Source organism: Aspergillus homomorphus, assembly GCF_003184865.1.
Source record: "Aspergillus homomorphus CBS 101889 unplaced genomic scaffold BO97scaffold_2, whole genome shotgun sequence".
NCBI lineage: Eukaryota > Fungi > Ascomycota > Eurotiomycetes > Eurotiales > Aspergillaceae > Aspergillus > Aspergillus homomorphus.
In genome coordinates this window covers 1,329,297-1,347,955 of record NW_020291888.1, presented here as the reverse complement: position 1 = coordinate 1,347,955, position 18,659 = coordinate 1,329,297, and the positions used below count along the sequence as shown (strand labels likewise).

Genomic DNA, 18,659 nt, shown 5'->3' with positions numbered 1-18,659 from the left:
CACTGCTAAATAGATTGACCAGCTACAATCCCACAACCAAACAAACACGCTACAAGCCTACTACAGCTTCCCCCGATTCACAAAGCGCACCGGCAGGTCTACATATTTCGCCCTCAGATACTCGGCCACGTTCTTCCCCAGAAAATCCACCGTCACCGTCGCGCACACGCCGCGATCCAGCAGATTCCGGAACAAGAAATGCACCGCCCGAAGATTAGGTAGCTCGAACCGTTCCACCTTCAGGCTCGGATTGGAGGCATACTGGGGCCCCAACAGGTCACGCACCGTCGACACGGACAATATCCGCCGCAGCCACTGGAACTCGTCCGGATGACGGACCCAGAATCCGCAGTTGGCGTCAGGCCCCTTATCGCCCGACCGAGCGTGGACGATCCAACCCAGCGGACCGCGGATTGTCGGTCCGAAGTCGAGTGATGAAGCGGGGTGAGAGGAGAAAGATTCCGGGGGCTGATGCTCGGTTTGGGATGCGCACTCCACGGGTAGCGGAGGGGCGATGTCCACAATTTGGGCATCCGGGTCGGATTTCCAGGGGAGATGCACGCGGTGGTGGACGTCTGCCTGCGGCAGGAGACAGACGAAGTACTCGAAGATGGGCCGGGGAAAGCCCTGCCGGGTGTCCAGGTGCCAGGTTGCGCCGGGGTACCCTTGCATGATGTTGTCGGCGATGGGGCGTAGGAATCGCGGTGGAGCCAGGGCCTCGGCGGTGCGGGCCTGCGCGACGATGCGGAAGGTCACCGTCGCGCTGTCTTGGGTGCGAGGATCGTCGGCTGCGGACCCCAAAGTTGAGAAGGCTAGGGCCGTGAAGTTGGACGAGTAGGGCGCCAGCAGGTGTCGGATCTGCGCTTCCAGCATGCGCGCCTTGGCGGCGATGTCTAGGCCTACGAGATAGTATGACGCCTCCGCTTGGAAGCCTCCCCGGGCGGTGATTCCGACCTTGGTCGTTGGGGGCGGCGGTGCGGAACGGACGCCGTGCAGGGCGACGCGGTTGGTGCCTGTCTGCTCGAAGGAGATCTCGCTGAGAAGAGCGGTGACGTCCGAGTTGAGGTACCGTGGGCCTTGGATCTCGTACAGGAGTTGCGCGGTGCAGGTGTCGACGGTGACGGCGCCGCCGGTGGCGTATGCTTGCATGGTGATGGTTACTTTCCCCTCGGGTGAGATCTCCGCAATAGGGTATCCGATATTGGTCCATCCTTCTTGACCGACTGATTCGAGTGCCTTGAAACCCGTGAAGTTCCCCCCGCAAACGTAGTTGCTGCATTCGATCAAATGACCGGCCACGAAGGCGTTAGCGAGTCGGTCAAGGTTGCTGCGCTTCCAGCCGTGGAACCAGTATGCAGCCCCGATGACGGCGGATGCATCGGAGACTCGTCCACACAGGACAATATCCGCGCCGTTGGCTAGAGCGGCTGCAATCCCCAGGCCCCCGAGATAGCAATGCGCAAAGATCGGCTCGAAGGGCCAGTCGGATAGGGACTGACCGGTGTAGATGCTCTTGAAGGCAGATTTGCCGGATGAGAGTGCGTCTTTGACCGTCGTAAGTACCTGGTCACCAGATACCCAAGCAACCTGCAGCCATAGGTGAGCACATGCCGACCGAGACGGCTATCTCAGTTGGAAGTAGTAACCTTGAGATCGAGTCCCTTCGACTTCACCATCTGCACGACCGCCTCGCAGAGGCCCTCCGTATCGGCGTTTCCGGCATTAACCGCCACTTTGATCCTGTGCTTGGCTAAGTCCGCCAAAGCCGGCTCGAGGGCGGCCAGGAACGATGGCTCATAAGCAGGCGCTGTCGTGGTGGCTGATCCAGCTCTCATCTGGTCCACTCGACGTGCTGCTCCACCGGACATGTTCGCCTCGCTCAAGAAGTCCGCGGTGATAAAATCGATCGGATCTCGAGGATAATTGCGTGCAAACTCAGCCATGGCATCATGACGGTCTGAAGCGGACCCTGACGCCCCTGCATTTACTCAGTATAAAGCGCGATGGATGGTCTGTTCATGGCTCACCAGCGATGCGAATAGGACGCGAAGCCATGTTGAACCGAGAAAAGTGGTTGCTGCACACAAGGGCTTTTGTCTGCAAGGGAATCTAATGGTAACACAGGAATGTGAAGCATTATAAATGCCCCTTGCGCTGGCTTTTGAGTCAGGGAGGACGCCAATGTGACACATTATGGTTGTGCCGAGGACACTCGGCTGAATGAAGGCTGGCCATGCGGGGTTGGCCTATGTTTGGCAGTCGAACAGGTCGCCTTGAAATGAGACAAAGAACGATCTCCCGAGCGGTCCCGTAACAGGGCAGATGGCGAATCGCTACCTAGTTGAAGGAAGGATATGGGATGATACACGCAGGAAACGTAGGGATCTAAAGCAGGGATCGGGGAAAAAGATGATGTCAAGCGCAACGTGGTGATGTGTTGCGAACCATGGTTATCTACACATATCCGAACCACCGCATAATTTCGATGGCGATGAACAGAATCAAAACTGATGTTTTGACTGTGTCGATTTCGTCCCGATGGCGACGAGCCCAGTTCCCCAATTGTGCCACCCCAACGAATCTATCGTTCTCTTTCACGGCCGTCCAAAGCGCCGGCAGTCCATCAAGGCTGCGGTAATTCCACTCTTTCTGATATGCCTGTAGCTTGTTTGCCTGCACCTGTTTGCCTGCCCAGTGGCCTAGTGTGTCTCGGTCCTTGAAAAATGGCTTGGATTCGTTGGTGTCGGGATCAAGCTTCACGGACAGCCGCGGAACTCCAAATCCGCATGACGATTGGACCTGTACCCATTATAACCAATGAGGTTAGTGAGGAGTTTCAATATGGACCGAATTTGCACAACAAATTTTTATCAGCTTAGGCCAGAACGCTTCCCATATCAACCCGCAAAGCATGCTGGAACGAAGGGATGAGGTCGAGACTGAACCTTGAACACGTCCAGGCGGATGATCGCCCGTGCTCCAACTACGGCCTTGCCTCCCATACGGTCCAGATAGCGCGGGAACTCCGGTTGGTCCCATTCGATCACAGAGCCGGTGCAAAACAAGCGCACAATACCGGGAGCCGCGTCGAAAGAGCAGAACATGACAGTGATGCGACCATTTTCGTGCACATGACTGATGGTCTCACTCCCCGACCCGGTCGCATCTATGTAAGCCGCCTCGTTCGGACCCAGGATAGCCAGAGAGGCATCTGGTAGTCCTTTGGGGGACAAATTGATATGGCGGCCTTGCAAGGGGGCAGAAGCGACAAAGAAGACACTTTGTCGTAAGACCCATTTCCGCATTTCATCGGAGATGGATGGATAGAATTTCGGCATGATGGGGTTCGGAAGTAGGAACCTGACCGGTTTGGGTAGCGAACGAGAAGCCTCGGGAACACTTGCGAAGGAAAGAGTTGAGTACACTGTAAGTGCAGAGGGAAGGCCGGGGGAAAACGAAGATGCTGCGGAGGGTTGTGCGGAGAAGTAGTAGCATGAATCCAGTGAGCCGCGCCGATCTCTTATTGCATGACAGACCTTGCATCTGCCACGGGATCATCCAAAAGCTATTGGTCTCCGGACATCAATAACCACAAGCATCAAGATGGTGAAAGGGTTAGTCTACTTTCTCGCATCACATTGACCTGGAACGAACGGCATCTCTTCACACCCGACCGATGAAGATACGTCCACCTTTCACAGCGCCGGTTCTGGGCAGCCAGAATGGATTGGCAGTGACAAGCAGGCACACAGTCGCTCTGCTCAACATGCGACGAAACTGTGCCATTCTCCAATGAAATGTTCGCAGTGTAGGGAGAGAGCTTGTAGCTCGAATGCTTCCAACGGGTAAGTGGAATGTTTGGTTGGGTCTCCGATAGCTGAGCCCTCGTTGAGTTTTATCAACTGCGAGCGTTGCCATGTTCTGAAAGCGAGAAGATTGACAGGACCTGCTCGATCCTCAATCACCCTTGAGCTCTCGTTGATCGCAAGATAGTTGCATGGAAATTGGAGCATCCATGATTTTTGAGTCTTGCTCAGCCAGAGTAACAGTCCGGGGTAAATCAACCCGAGGCAGCGATCGGGGCACCGGGAAAGGGTACCGAAGGGTCGGTCCGGGGAACAGCTCCATCCCGTGACCGAGTGGTTATTTCGCCAATGCGATTACTAAACAAGTCAGTCCGGTGACGTGGAGGGAAGCACTGGCATTGGTGGTGTTGGTGTTGTGCTAAGTGGGGGAGGGGCGAGCAGTGTGACAAGCTCTGCTCTTATCTTCAATAATACGAGCCGAGTTGGGAAACACATGGCTTGTTCGGGATTTTCGACCTAGCACTTTAGCCTGGAGTCTGTTTGCACTTTGCACAATATCTACTAGACCAGGAACCGCTCAAAATAACCACTAGATAATATTTGTGGTCTCGGAATGCACGGCACGTTGCTCAAATCCTGGAACTCGGCCGACAGGAGGCAGCCCCTCATTGTGTCAGTTTGAAGTGAGTTCGAGTCCGACTGGAGTCCGTAGCCAGCTTGGCAATTGCTCATGTCTCACTCCCGAGGTGCTTTGGCTCCTTTGATTCCTTCGCGGCACTTCGCCTCCTCTGATAGGACAGTCGCAAGTCTCTCTAACTTAGTACAGTATGTAGCTTCCATTCACCCGGCTGATCTGCTTGAATCGTATAACGAGCCAGGTTGATCTCCTGCAGGACTGGGGCGTAGACGGGCTGCAACTGGCTGACGAGGTTGCCCGGGGTTAAGAATGGCAGACTACCTAGCTTAGGCCGGCAGTTCAGTCAGTTCAATTATTGACGGGGAAGCGCGAGTTATGCCTATCCAGGTCGAGTCTAGCCTGGCTAGGACGGATGAGATCCCCGCCACCGAGACTAAGCGGGGGGATTCCGCGGCACTATGAGAATATGGTTGATGGAGTGAAATGCCAGCGACAATAATACTACCGCCTACTGAGACAGTATTCGAAAATGGAGGGGAGAAGTAGATTCTTTGTGGACTCTTTATTTTCTTTTCTTTATTTGGGAACAAGGAATACATCTGTACCAGTAGTCTCTGTAGTGGTGGGTGAAAGAAGAGAATCTGCTGCGGAAACCCCGCACGATCTGGCGCCCACACCCACGGACTGGGCAAACCAGCCAGCGGGGCCCGCCATCTCTGATGAAACTGAGAAATCGGTGGAGAGGCAAGCGGGGCATGAAGTAATCGGTTCCCCATCCGGTCAACGAAACAGCTTGTCGCTGTTACTAGCTAGGGACAGGCCTACTCCAGGAGGTGCATTTGCCTACCCTCCTTCGGCGACATCTTCTCCCCCCTCCTCCTTCACTTTCTCAATGTTCCTCCGTCTTCTCCGTCCCCACTCCTGTGATCCGGTGGTTCACGACTTTATTAAACCTAGAGCTTTCCCTCCTTCTACCGTCTTTCTTTTCCCTCCTTCACCTACATCTCTTCTCTCCTTCAGACTATTTTAATACCTACACCATGGCTGATCTCTTCACCACCATTGAGACCCCCCTCGTCAAATACGAACAGCCTTTGGGCTTGTATGTGTTCCTGCTCAGTTTATAACTGCTAGTCTACTTCTCATCAGTTCCATCACTAACCTTCTTCCTTACCATCAGGTTCATCAACAACGAGTGGGTCAAGGGTGTTGAGGGCAAGACCTTCGAGACCATCAACCCCACCAACGAAAAGACGATTGTGTCCGTCCACGAAGCTACTGAGAAGGATGTCGACCTTGCCGTGGCTGCTGCCCGCAAGGCTTTTGAAGGCCACTGGGGTGATGTCACGCCTCACCAGCGTGGCCGCTACCTGACCAAGCTGGCCGACCTGTTCGAGCGGGACCTCGACATTCTGACTGCTATTGAGGCCCTCGACAATGGCAAGTCTGTCACCATGGCTAAGGGTGACGTTACTGCCGCCGCCAAGTGCTTGCGTTACTATGGTGGCTGGGCCGATAAGATCCACGGTCAGACCATTGACACCAACAACGAGACCTTCGCCTACACCCGTCACGAGCCGATCGGTGTCTGCGGTCAGATCATCCCCTGGAACTTCCCTATCCTCATGTGGTCGTGGAAGATTGGCCCCGCTCTTGCCACCGGTAACACCGTCGTTCTGAAGTCCGCGGAACAGACCCCCTTGTCGGCCCTCTATGCCGCTAAGCTGGTCCAGGAAGCTGGCATCCCCGCTGGTGTGGTTAACGTTATCTCGGGCTTCGGTCGTGTGGCCGGTGCCGCTATTTCCAGCCACATGGACATTGACAAGGTCGCCTTCACTGGTTCTACCCTGGTCGGCCGTATGATCATGCAGGCCGCTGCCAAGAGCAACCTGAAGAAGGTGACTCTGGAGTTGGGTGGCAAGTCCCCCAACATCGTCTTCAACGATGCTGACATTGACAACGCTATCACCTGGGCCAACTTTGGTATCTTCTACAACCACGGCCAGTGCTGCTGCGCCGGCTCCCGTCTTTTGGTTCAGGAGGGTATCTACGACAAGTTTGTCGCTCGTCTCAAGGAGCGCAGTGCCCAGAACAAGGTTGGCAACCCCTTCGACAACGAGACCTTCCAGGGTCCCCAGGTCTCCAAGCTTCAGTTTGACCGCATCATGGAGTACATCGACCACGGCAAGCAGGCCGGTGCCACCGTTGCTGTTGGCGGTGAGCGTCACGGCGAAGAGGGCTACTTCATCCAGCCTACTGTCTTCACCGATGTTACCGAGGACATGAAGATCGTCCAAGAGGAGATTTTCGGTCCCGTCATCACCGTCCAGAAGTTCAAGGATGTCGAGGACGCCATTAAGATTGGCAACAACACTCCCTATGGTAAGCTACTCACATTTCACGCTGTTTTGTAACCTCATGTTAACATGCCTCTGCAGGTCTCGCCGCTGGTATCCACACTAAGGATGTCAACACCGCCCTCCGCGTGGCCAACCGCATGCGTGCTGGGTATGTACCTAAAGAAATACACCGGGACCAAACCGAACAACTACTGACACTTAGAATAGTACCGTCTGGGTCAACAGCTACAACATGCTTGACACCCAAGTGCCCTTCGGTGGCTTCAAGGAATCCGGCATTGGTCGCGAGCTGGGCTCGTACGCCTTGGAGAACTACACTCAGATCAAGGCTGTGCACTTCCGCCTGACTGATGCCCCTTTCGCTTAAAGTGAATGTGCTGTTGGGAATGGGAGGACTCGCTCCGGTGACGAGTCCGTTGGAGTCCAAGCTCTGCTTGCGCGTAGCCATGGCTGGTTCATGTAAAACAATATCTAGGATACGAATTTACGAGATGTTACAATTCATACCTCTTTCCTTGTTTGCTTGTAATATATCACCACGCTGTAGTCTGTTGTGCCAGGAAGCTTGGGCTGATTGAGCTGCCTGGCACTAGCTTTGGTGCGAGAGCGGAAGAAAGCAGCACGAGCGCTCGGGGCTAAATCAACCGGAGTAACCTCGGGCTGAAGATAGCCCGAGCAGTGGGACCATGTGATCCATACTCTGAATGATTGCCTGCGCCTTTCTGGATGGTCATCATGTGCCATCTCGTTTCTCTGCCTATTACGAGGACTTGAAAACCTGGACAAAGTTCCGAGAAAATCATCCCCCTCACCAACCACAGATAGGGCTGTCGGCTGGCGATTGTGTGCACTGAAAGCACCTCGAGTTCCATGCATCCAGCGTGGCACAATGGCATGGATTCGCGGTGACATGGCTTCATACACTGGGCGAAGCATGTGCTCATGCGGTCCGCTCGCACCGGAGGCGGGCATCCTGTTTTCAACTCAGCTAACACGCATCCATGTGGGAGTTGGCCCTTGCAATCGGCTGTTCCTGCGTCAGGGACTTTCAGATCAGACCAACTCTGGTCAGCTTCGATCAGGGCCAGTTTCAGGCATGATCCGAAGGCCAGAGACCAGGGCCCTCGACAAAGAGGGTTGGGTAGCACACAGAAAACACTGTTCCCATGGGCTCTCTGTTCATTATCATCCGATTGGTCTTTCTTGCTGCCGTGGACTGAAGGGCTGACAATATCTGCTTGCTCGCTCATCCTCTCATGTCGCACATTCCACTGCATTGAAACCCCAAGCAGCACCAGTTCGAATATGCCTGTCCCTCCAGCACATTCAATCACGCTAGATATATGATGCACCGGACATCCTGGAGATCTGACTTTGCTCCAAGGTTGACAAGGCTCTGGATCACAGCAGGGAAAAAAGATGGCGATTTCACCAGATCTTTGCTTCGTCGGCATCCTTGTTCTGCAGAACCTGGTGACCATCACACTTCTCACTCGGACACCAAGAAGCTCCTTTCTGCGATGGATATGCCTACCCTCGATGCTCTACCTGACCTACTTGGAGGTAGTGCTCAACAGGCTGGGCGAAACGGGGTTTGTCATTAAAATCAGGACGGGCGGCCACGCCTTCACCTTTCTCGTTCAACTCGTGAACCTCCTCTTCGTCACTAACGTCGACCTGACAACGAAGGCCGACAAATCTAAGGTCGCGTTCCAGCTTCTCCTGGGTATCCGTGGCATTGGCACCCCATGGCAGATCAAGCACATCCCTCCCTTCCCAAGGGTAATGCGAACCCATCCTCCGGGACGGACGCAGTACGTTGTGCGTCAGTTAGCGATTGTGATATGGCAGACTCTTTTCTTCCGTCTCCTCACAAGTCCGGTGTTGGCACACGATCCTTCCATCTACGGTTATGGCCAGGAGTTCGTATACACCCCCAGGAACTGCCTCAACCGGTTCTCCGCCACCTATATCGAAGGGGTAATCCCCGCCTATTTGTTCTTAGATATCGTATACCGTCTCGGGGCCATCATTTGCGTCGGCTCAGGCGATCATTCCATTTCTCAGTGGCCGCCATTATTCGGGACTCTCGCGCGATCCTACAGTATCCGTCTCTACTGGGGGTATGTATACCACTCCTCACTTTGATTGATCATCGGAGCCACAACCAAAGTATCATGTCCAGATCTAATCTAACACCCGCCCAGAAGATTCTGGCACCAATACCTGCGGTGGCCCTTCACCAGCATCTCGAATTGCATCACCGTCCGCATCCTGAGGCTACCCAAGCCCTCGCTGCTAGAATACTACGTCAACGCCTTCATTGTCTTCGCGCTGTCCGGGTACATGCACATCATCGCCAACGTCGTCGCCGGCGTCGAGGGCGCCGATCGCTCCGTCTGGCTCTTCTTCCTCGCGCAGGTCCCTGCGCTTATGTTTGAGGATGGCGTCCAGTATCTCTGGGGTGCGCTGCAGCGTTATCGGCAGCGGCGGCGGCGGCGGCGGGGGTGTGGTCATGGATATGGGCTGAAGGTGCAGCGTGAGGGTCGTGTGGTGCAGGAGCAGCAGACGCTGCAGGGGCAGCAAAGGGGAGAGAAGGGGGATGTAGTTGGTGCTGTCGCTGCTGCCGCCTCTCCTGGTGCGGATGTGGATGCGGATGCGGTTGCGGATGTTGACGCTGGCGCTGGCGCTGGGCTGCCTCCCCTCTGGCAGCGCTGCGTGGGCTACGCTTGGCTAACCGCCTGGTTGGCGTTCTCGTTCCCCTGGTGGTATTATCCGATTATGCGGACGTTGAAGATGAAGACTGGCCAGTCGGCGGCGACTTTGAGTAGCGGGGGTGCGGTGGGTCTTGAGGTGCCTGTTCTGGCCGGGTTGGTGGCTGCTGGTGCGGTTGTGCTCCATGTGGTATTTAAGGCCGAGCCGTGAGATTGAATGTTTGGGAGAAGGAGGAGGAGGAGGAGGAGGAGGACGAGATTGGGGAAAAGGAAGAAGGAAGGGGGAGAGGGGACTGCTATGGTAGAGTGGTGCCTCGAGTTGGACGTGTCTATGTCGTGCTGCTAGGTAAGTTAGGCGCAGCTCGGGTGAGTTTCATAGTTCAGCATGGTATCAGTTAACATTGCTGCTGCTGCTGCTGCATGTTATCCATGACAGAGATCTAGCAAAAGATCTATTGAGATCAAACCAGGTTTCATTTCCAGTCATTAAAAACCCTTCCATTCTATAAGTACATGCTTGCAGGAGAGGAAAAGAAAAAAAAGAAGAGCCTCGCTCGCTACTGGAAAACTCCCCTAGGATAAAAAGTACACCTAACCCCCTCGACCGCAACAATTCACAAGTAATTATACCACAGTTCCCTCTGCAGCTCCTCCAATCGTCGTAGTCCCCCAGACACCCTCCCCAACGCATCAGTCAAGAAGGCACTCCTTGTCGCGCCCGGCCGCGGAGCCGACCACTTCGTCCACCCACGAGACATGGCGCGCTGGAACGTCGTCTCCGCATGCGTATCCGGGCCCAGGGGCGCCAACTCAACGACCGCCCCGGGGCCGAGAGTCATGAGGTAGTAGACCCACTCATGCAGCACGATCATGCCCTGATTCTTCTTGTCGTTGTCCGAGGAGGCGCCCCCGCCGCCGCTGCCGGCATTGGCGAAGACGCCGAAGCGGCGGGCGCGCTCCGTCTCGCCGCGCAGGAACCCGAACATGTATTTCAGACACGTCCACACCTCGTCCATGTCCTGCATGTCGGTCACCGAAAGACCGCCGGGGTTGCCCTCGCCAAAGCCGGGGGGCGGGTCGAACAGGATGCTGCAGACGTCGTTGGGGTCCGGGCACGGCTGGAAGGGGGAGCGCATCTCGCCGCGCAGCCAGCCGACCTGGCCGTCGATGTCGTTCTCGCGGCCCGTCTGCATGCCGAACAGGTGGCAGAAGGTCCAGACGCGCCAGATGGCGTTGTCGATCTTGCGGGCCGCCGGGCTGGAGGGTCGGGAGAGCGCAGTGTAGGAGGCTGAGCGCATGACGGCGCGGCAATGGGTCATCATCAGGCCCTTGAGGGTCGCGAGCGTGCGCTGGTCCCGGGTATAGTGGCGGTAGTAGATGGCCGCCGTGAAGAATTCTTCGGAAGAGGATTCCTGCGAGTTGATATCGCTCATTTGGCGGTGCTCCCATGCTGCGGGCGATTTATGACGGATGGTATTCTGCATCAGAGGCAATTCATGCCGCTTGAAGACGTGGTAGGTGGCGCGGCTGACCTGGGCGAAGGCAAAGAGATCGTCCAGATCGTCGATCTGCAGGAGTATTTGGAGGGTCATGTCCTCCAGACCAGGCTTGGTAAGACTCCATCGGGTCGGCGGGAATGCTTTGGTGAGGTCGTCTTCGATCTCCGCCATCATTTTTGTGTAGCGTGGGTAGTTGCTGGATGTGTCCGATTTATCGTCAGCAATGTTGAAGAAGTGTACTGAGGGTCCATCATCCTGCATCGTTGCGTCGTCTTCGTAGCCAACATATTCCCACGCATCCTCATCTCCAAACCCTGTCTTGCGGGTTTTGGAGGTCGGAGCGGGGGAAGCGGGGGTGGAGGGAGGATGAGCCGATGAGAAAGGAAGGGGAGGCAGAGGAGCGGTAGGAGCAGGCGAAAGAGGACTGGCGGAATGAGAGTAATTATGATGGTTTAGGTGAGGAGGCGGGGGTAGAGCTGGTGAGCTTGGAGGCGGATAAGAGTGGGAGTTACTGTGAACGTTGAGGCGAGGGGACTCCGGAAAGAGAGAAGGGCTAAACTGCATAGCCGCAGGAGAAGCACAGCGACCTGGAGGAGCTGGCGGAGCAATGTCCAAGCCGAGAAGAGGATCGTTTTGGACCCGTAAGAAGAGGGATCGCAGAAATTTTTGATTCGCTTCAGCTTGGAGGATCACATCCATCGAGTAGCCGTCCTCTAATAGACTGGCAAGCACATTCTTCATGCGGGTGACTGCGTCTTGATATCGCTCTTCATCCTCCTTCTCTTCATTCTGCATCCAATCATGCTGCTGGACCCCAGGTTCTTGTTGTTTTTGCGGGCTTGTCGACATGCGAAATATGATGGATGCTCTTCTGTCATTCTGGGACCTGGACTTCTTCGAGTTGGAAGATGATGCTTTAGTAGTGAGAACGCGTCGTACTCCGGCTTTCAGCGTCCGCCACAAAGGTTTTTCTTCCCCTTCGTCCTTGGAGGATAGTCTTTGCTCTGATGGCTTCTTTGATAGTAGCTTGGATTGGCCGTCAGATCGGGTTGGAGCTGATGCGGCGGCATTGGGGTTATACGGAGGAAAGAGACCTGATTTCTCAGCACTGTACGGAGGAAAGAGACCTGTTTCGGGCTGAGAATCGACGTGTTGTGGCCATGAAGGTTCGTTCGGATATGCTTCTAATGCTGCAGCGGCGGCTAAGGAGAATTCGGGGTTCAATGAGCGCTGGCCATCAGGACGCGGCGTCTTGGGCCGAGATGCCATGGACCCAGGTGTCAGGGGCCGTGGATTCAATGCCTTGGGGGTTGTTGGTCGCCCCATTGAAGGCTGAGGGGTCATGGGCCGGGTGTTCAATGGCTGAGGAGTCATAGGTCGCATGTTCAAGGGTTGTGGAGTCATTGATCTGGCCAGTGATGGTTGAGGGGTCATGGATCGCGGAGTAAAGGGCCGAGGTGCCATCGGCGGTTGCGGTGTTGTAGGTCGAGGTGCCGTTGAGCCTGGAATCGTAGGCCTGGGTGTCAGAGGTCGCGGGATGTAGACCGGTAGTGACTCTCCAACGGGTGAGCCTGATTGATGTAAGGGCTGAAGGTGTTTCTCTTTTGGATGAGGAACTGGGGGAAGCGGCTTGTTATACTTCGATTCAGTCGTGGTGGGTGAACTCATTGTTGGACTTGCTCGCGAAGTAAATGAGGGGCATGGGCTAAGCGGTGATCGATCATACATGCCAGGCTTAGGTATGCTCAAACTCGGCACAGCCAAGCGGTCAGAGGAGTCCCATTTGGTTTCCAATCCTGCCAGAAGAAGTCGGTCGTCGATGTGTTTGAAAGGTATCTGATTTGCTTGGCTGTGTTGAACTCGGCCTGCCATGTCGTCGGTGTGATCCCCAAGTATGTCATTCGGCAGAAAATACAGCGTCGATCGAGATCCGAGACTCTCTGAGGACTTTAAAACTTGAGGGTTACTATATAGCTCCTGCCCCAGGGGAGGAGGAGTTTGTGGGTATTGCGGTGGGTAAGGATCCTGTCTGTAGTGAGGCATAGCAGGGAGAGCCATGATGTAGGATCGCCACCAAGAATCCAGGAGAACCCAAACAAATAGGCTATATCAAATTTACGGCGACCTGCAGGAGGTGATATACGTTGCCTCCCCCAGACGGCAAGCCTCGCCGGAGCCGAGTCCGCCCAAAACGCAATCCCTTACACAGCTTCTGCCCTTCTCAGCACAGATCTTGGGTTCATAATGTTTGAACAGGGGCTACAAGGCCCACGGGAGCCATAAGGAGCAGGTAAGCTAAGTGATCTAATACCTGGCTATGACGGGCGGGAGCGATCAACTGACCGGCCTAGATCCAGGCACAGCGAATAACAGACGAATTGCATCATGGTAGGCATCAATTCCTTGCTGAGAGAGTTTCCGCTTTCAAGGACCGGGGCAGTGAGCTTTGAGGATGGAGCAGCGCAGTCTTCCGAACTCTCATTGTGGAAGTGAAGAGACTAGTTCGTGCTGGCGTTGGGGCCAAATCGTGTCAGAGGATGCAACGCACCCCCCTCACATAACACAACTTGAAACTATGAGCAAAAGAATATCAAACATGCAGAACGTCATACCTAAAGCTTTATAAGTTCCAGGGTACGTTTCTGGAGGTGTCTGGACGTTTCAATTGTGGACGACAGGGAATGGAGAGGAAGAGAGAGGTTGTAGACGGAAGAACGAGAAGCGAGGAAATTGTTGTTGGGCATCTCGGCTTGTTCTCCCTGAGACCCTCACACAACTTCCGCCCCCAGACACCGTTCAATTCCAATTTTCTCATCCAACTGATTCACGAAAATCCAACAAGTTTCGCGGAATTACTATGTGTGTCGCCATGTGGCTCTGATCCAAGGAAAGAGCTGGCTCCGACTGTCTGACATCAGATACTCCTTCCAGAAGAATTCGAGGGGGCTGAAAAACATCCCCTATTCCGCTCACCTTGACTGCGGTTGCTCAGTGCCAGAAGATCGCTCAGCTTGTTTGATAAGTAAATGCGCCTTGTAGTGCGATTACCCATTTCATAAATTGGAGCTCACCATGGAATGCAGATGTTGATAGTGTTCATAAAGAACAGAACATATGGTCGCGGTAACATGACATGAGCTCTTCCATCTCTAGTGACGCAATTGACATGGTTCCAACAGGGACACAGATTCTAAGGTACAACCCTTGTTCAGGCACGGTTCAGATGCTGGGACTTCGTGATGGTCAGCTCAACGGGACTTCCAGGCAGAACAGAAGAGTGGATATCAACCACATGATTGCAACGAGGGAACCCCACTCACAGATTCTTCATATCTCGTGGCTCCAATATGATCGGCGGTCGAATGATCTCTGCTGAGACTTTGTCAATTGGCCCCCAACGAACGATCACGACAGGTGTTATTGCGCCTTGCACCACGCCCACATATCTCAGGAAGCCCGAAGCCCGAATCTGTTGCATATATGGTTTAGCTGAAACGCAGAAGCACTGAACCAGAAGTCGGACGAAACATCCCAGAAGTTACCCCGCCAGGTCGGTCTGAATCTCAATCTGTTGGTGTGCATACCCAGGAAGTCATGATAAGAGTTTGCATGGCGGTGGTTAATGGCAAATCCCGCTATCGAGAATTTCCACTTGGGATAATATAGAAGCCATGTTCACGGACCGCCGACACTCGTAAGGATTCATATTCAAGGCTTCGATGTGCTCAGATGGGATGCTGTCCGGTCATCACGGCTTCCCCCCAGCGTGAGCGAGTTTGTCTGTTTTCCCTGTGCGGAAGAACGCAGCTATTCGTTCTATGCATGCAAGACTTGAATTATCTGTTGGTATGTGTGTTCCATCGAGTTTGCGGGTATCGAGACCGCAACCAACTCCAGCCAGACAAGGTGTTGTAATTGGACATATCGTGTAGAAGGCACGCTCGAACTATCGAGCTATCGAGCTATCGTGCAAAAATATTGGGTATTTTCGTGCATTGATAGTATGTTTGAGATGATGGTACTCATGCATCTGTGACTATGCATGCTACTCAGTATCACAAATCATTGAATGGTATGCTTCGTGGAAGAAGTAGGATTAAACAGCAAGCGGAGGAGGGCAATTGCAGAGCATCAGGTCTAGTCAGGGCATTATTTGGCCATTGCCCAATAATCAGCGATTGATGCCCCATGAAGTATGTATATAGAGACTGTTGTTATGAAGCCGTCTACGACTGGCACCATGTCAATTTGCACAGTTACCGCGCGATCCGCTTGGCCCATTTACAATAATTGGATTATGGTAAAATGCTACGATCGGAACAATAGAGGGGCAGAGTCCGAGCGAGAGTTTTTAGGGGTATCTTATTGTAGGCATTGTCCTGCACGAGAAGGGAACATCGCTTTGTTGCGGCTAGTACTTGATGATTAACAGCTTGTTCTATAAATACACTCCGCGATATATATCTTATCGCGGACCACAACAATTGACAAATTCAACATCGACTTCACCGACGGCAACCCGAACTCCAATTCTGATCACGCAATGATAGTGTATTCCCGAATTCGTCTTGCATCGGTCGATCATTTAGAAAGTTGACATCAACCCAACGCTAGCGCGATCGAGAACCCCATTTAGAATCAACTGGCAATAATGCAAGCAATGACACTCCTTGACGTCACATCTACGCCAGACTTGGCAATCATATCTGATAAATACATCACCTCGCCCTGGCTCTATACACATTCTTGAACTATCTGAAAGTATTGCAATATTGAACCACTCAATTGACACCAATATACTCTCGAACAACCTACAACACAATTATTACCACCATCATGTCGAGCACCATCAACACCTCCGCCGGCAACAAGCCCCTCGACCCCTACACAGCCAAGTCCCACGAGGACCCTCCCCTCCCCCAAAAGGTCGAGGACCTCGTCACTTTCATCTCCGAATCGAAATTCGGCATGCTCACCACCAAGTCCTCCGACGATGAGCTCCTCACCTCCCGCTGCATGGCGCTGGCCGGAAAGGTATCTTTACCCCCAAGCGTTCTTGTCCTTTTGTCTTGTCGCTAACCATATCTCCCAAAATGAAGGAACACGGCGGCATCGACCTGATCTTCCACACCAATCTCTTCTCCCACAAGACCATGGACCTGACCGCCCACCCCAAGGAGGTCAACATGTCCTTCCTCGACCAGCTCAGCGGCTCGTGGGCCTCCATTTCCGGCACCGCCTCCATCATCTCCGACCGTGAGACTGTCAAGAAGTACTACTCGCCCGCACTGCAGGCCTGGCTGGGTGACCTCGGTGACGGCGTGCATGACGGCGGTTCCGAGGATCCCCGCATCGGCGTCATCAAGCTCGAGGCGGTGACGGCACACTATGCGCTGGCTAGCAAGGGGATGCTCTCTCGCGCTGTCGAGACCGTTAAGAGTGTGGCGACCGGTAACGTCCCGGCTATCAACAGTATCCGGGAGTTGACGAGGGAAGAGCTTGCGGAGTGTGAGTTTTCAATGTCTCGTGTGTTCTGTTGCTGTTACATGAATGCTGACCGGTGATAATAGGGCGTCGTACGCACGCAAACGAGTAGAGTTAACAGTTTGCACTTGTTCCTCGCTCCGCTACGCCACCCCAGAAGTGGGCGGCCGGCGTGGACTATGATTTCATGACCTGATGACATATGTGCTCGATAGCATGTCACTAGTATTATATTTGTATTAATTTGCAAACCAAAGACTTTCTAAAAATGCAATCCCAGATATCGTCCGTCAAGCAAATAAGGCTCTAGTGCTGAGCAAGACAAATCAGATCATCGCAACGCGTATATCACAACATGTAATAGCAAGCTCCCGAGTCTCCATCGAGCGTATATGTTGAGGGTATCACTAGCTTGGACTCCGAAAGACGCCGGTAGAACAGAACAGCCCAATTAAATCTACTATCCGTTAGCAATGCACACAGGCAGGTTCTGGGAACACTTACCAATCGTAAAGGCATCCGGGCCGGAACACGGCCGTTGTGTAGTAGCATGGCGATGTTCTTGTTAGGGGTCGCTTGCAGCTTGCGATAGGCTTCGCGGATGTGTTTGGGCTCGACAGGAGTGCGGCCCTCTTCAGGAGGATCAAAGAGACCCGTCTCACGCTTGCGTTTCTTGGAATCTTCTCCATTGTCCGCGCCGCCGCGTCGATTTTTCTCTCGATCCTCCCGCTCCTTAACCTTGAGGGCCTCCTCGGTCAGCGTTTGCACGATTTCGAAGGTCAGGAAACCCAAAATATCGACAATATCATCGTTCGGCTTGGACTCGGTCACGATGCCGAACCCGGCCCATTCGCGGAAGCGCTTGCTCTTGCGGTAGGTGAAGGATGCCTGACGGCATTCAGACCAGAACACATACTCCTCCTTGGTCATGTGCTTTGTGCGCTCGTCGGCAGCGGCCAGGCGCTGCAGGGTGGCGTAATTCTGCTCTTCTTCTTCCTCGTCCTCTTCGTCCTCGCGCTCAGGCACCTGCACGGAGTAGAAACTGTTCACGTCCCAGGCGAGACCGACACGGGCACGCTTGTTCTTGGGTTTCGATGCGACATCCTGGGGTCCTGCCACGACGCCTCCGGCAATGGGATCATCGGCGGCGGCGAAGTCGGCCGCATCGGCACCACCCTTGTCGTCTGAGTCTTTGACGTTTTTACGGACATCTTTCCACGAAAGGAAGGTCTTGAGCCGAGACACCTTCGCCTTGTCGTGACGGATCAAGAAGATCAGGTCATCGGTCGAGATGGACCGCACACCGCGACGAGTCGCCAAAGTGGTGCTTCGAGCAAGCTGGAAGAATAAGTTAGTGCCGTTTACGAGCCGCAAGGGAAGACGATTCTATCGTACTATCTCAATAACCTGCTGACGAACAATTTCCTCGATGAGTGTAGTCGTCTCAACAGATGGTTCGGCAGTTTCCCCAGAGACAAACATCATCTGGTGCCAGGTATTAGTCAAGAGCTTTCTAAAGTGTTCCTTGGTCTCCTTTTGGGCGGCCTCTGGCACATATCCCGACGCAGGAGGAAAGCCTCCTGAGAGAGCAAACATGGTGGTTCAGAGCAGAAAGCCAGTCGTTAGGAATATAGATAGGGATGTTCGCGATGTGCCGAGCGACACTGACAGAAATGGTGATGTAGGCTTGATGAAAATCATGATGGGCAAGTAAGAAAGACAGGAGGGGATCATGAAGGGAAAGTGAATAACATCAGCATACTTGTGCAAGTGTATGAAATAGTGGTGCAGATCAATATAATGTGATCTCAACCATGTGTGAATAACCTCGATCGCAATGCAACCCATGTGCAAAATATAATTTCGCGGCGAAATATATCCTGAGGCCGGAATACAAATTGAAAGAAATAGAGATATGATGGACATTGCAGTTGAACATAAAGTAGAATAAATTCACCGGTGCAGATTGGCATGCTTACCTGCTGGATCTCCTGTCGATACTTAGGTGTCCGATCTGTCGCCATCCTGGCAGATAATCAAGAACGGTCGCCTGGTATTTACCAGACAGACCGCACTGAGATTAGACAGTAAAAAGCAGAGTCTTTAAAGACTTGCAGGCCAACGATAAGAGCATTCCCCAGTAGGTAGCCTGTCGGGGG

General features: G+C 53.7%; 6 protein-coding genes across 6 annotated transcripts; 3 read left to right on the top strand and 3 right to left on the bottom strand.

The window, feature by feature from the left end:
• Positions 1-60: 60 nt before the first annotated feature.
• On the bottom strand, positions 61-3,338 carry BO97DRAFT_467563 (DUF1446-domain-containing protein; the record flags this gene model as incomplete). The annotated part of the gene is made up of 5 exons (XM_025699663.1): positions 61-1,587; positions 1,647-1,978; positions 2,086-2,090; positions 2,459-2,799; positions 2,946-3,338. The coding sequence occupies 5 exons, from the start codon at positions 3,336-3,338 to the stop codon at positions 61-63; spliced, it is 2,598 nt and encodes an 865-aa protein (XP_025556228.1).
• Positions 3,339-5,313: 1,975 nt separating this feature from the next.
• On the top strand, positions 5,314-7,306 carry BO97DRAFT_382332 (aldehyde dehydrogenase family protein). Its single transcript, XM_025693297.1, has 4 exons — positions 5,314-5,545; positions 5,624-6,825; positions 6,882-6,951; positions 7,011-7,306. Exons 1-4 carry the CDS (start codon positions 5,484-5,486, stop codon positions 7,168-7,170), a joined length of 1,494 nt encoding a protein of 497 aa, XP_025556227.1. The 5' UTR covers positions 5,314-5,483; the 3' UTR covers positions 7,171-7,306.
• Positions 7,307-8,222: 916 nt separating this feature from the next.
• BO97DRAFT_475005 (wax synthase family protein) lies at positions 8,223-9,729 on the top strand (the record flags this gene model as incomplete). Its single annotated transcript, XM_025700373.1, has 2 exons — positions 8,223-8,926; positions 9,011-9,729. The coding sequence occupies 2 exons, from the start codon at positions 8,223-8,225 to the stop codon at positions 9,726-9,728; spliced, it is 1,422 nt and encodes a 473-aa protein (XP_025556226.1).
• A 402-nt stretch (positions 9,730-10,131) lies between these two features.
• BO97DRAFT_335166 (uncharacterized protein) lies at positions 10,132-12,888 on the bottom strand (the record flags this gene model as incomplete). The annotated part of the gene is made up of 4 exons (XM_025691423.1): positions 10,132-11,492; positions 11,604-12,267; positions 12,290-12,532; positions 12,580-12,888. The coding sequence occupies 4 exons, from the start codon at positions 12,886-12,888 to the stop codon at positions 10,132-10,134; spliced, it is 2,577 nt and encodes an 858-aa protein (XP_025556225.1).
• Positions 12,889-15,524: 2,636 nt separating this feature from the next.
• BO97DRAFT_402620 (blue light-inducible protein Bli-3) lies at positions 15,525-16,799 on the top strand. Its single transcript, XM_025694549.1, has 3 exons — positions 15,525-16,050; positions 16,116-16,524; positions 16,587-16,799. The coding sequence occupies exons 1-3, from the start codon at positions 15,853-15,855 to the stop codon at positions 16,610-16,612; spliced, it is 633 nt and encodes a 210-aa protein (XP_025556224.1). The 5' UTR covers positions 15,525-15,852; the 3' UTR covers positions 16,613-16,799.
• Positions 16,721-18,631, bottom strand: BO97DRAFT_402617 (transcriptional regulator SPT3). Its single transcript, XM_025694548.1, has 4 exons — positions 18,480-18,631; positions 17,896-17,985; positions 17,005-17,838; positions 16,721-16,957 (listed from the first exon to the last, which is right to left on the bottom strand). The coding sequence occupies exons 1-4, from the start codon at positions 18,522-18,524 to the stop codon at positions 16,952-16,954; spliced, it is 975 nt and encodes a 324-aa protein (XP_025556223.1). The 5' UTR covers positions 18,525-18,631; the 3' UTR covers positions 16,721-16,951.
• Between the last annotated feature and the right edge of the window lie 28 nt (positions 18,632-18,659).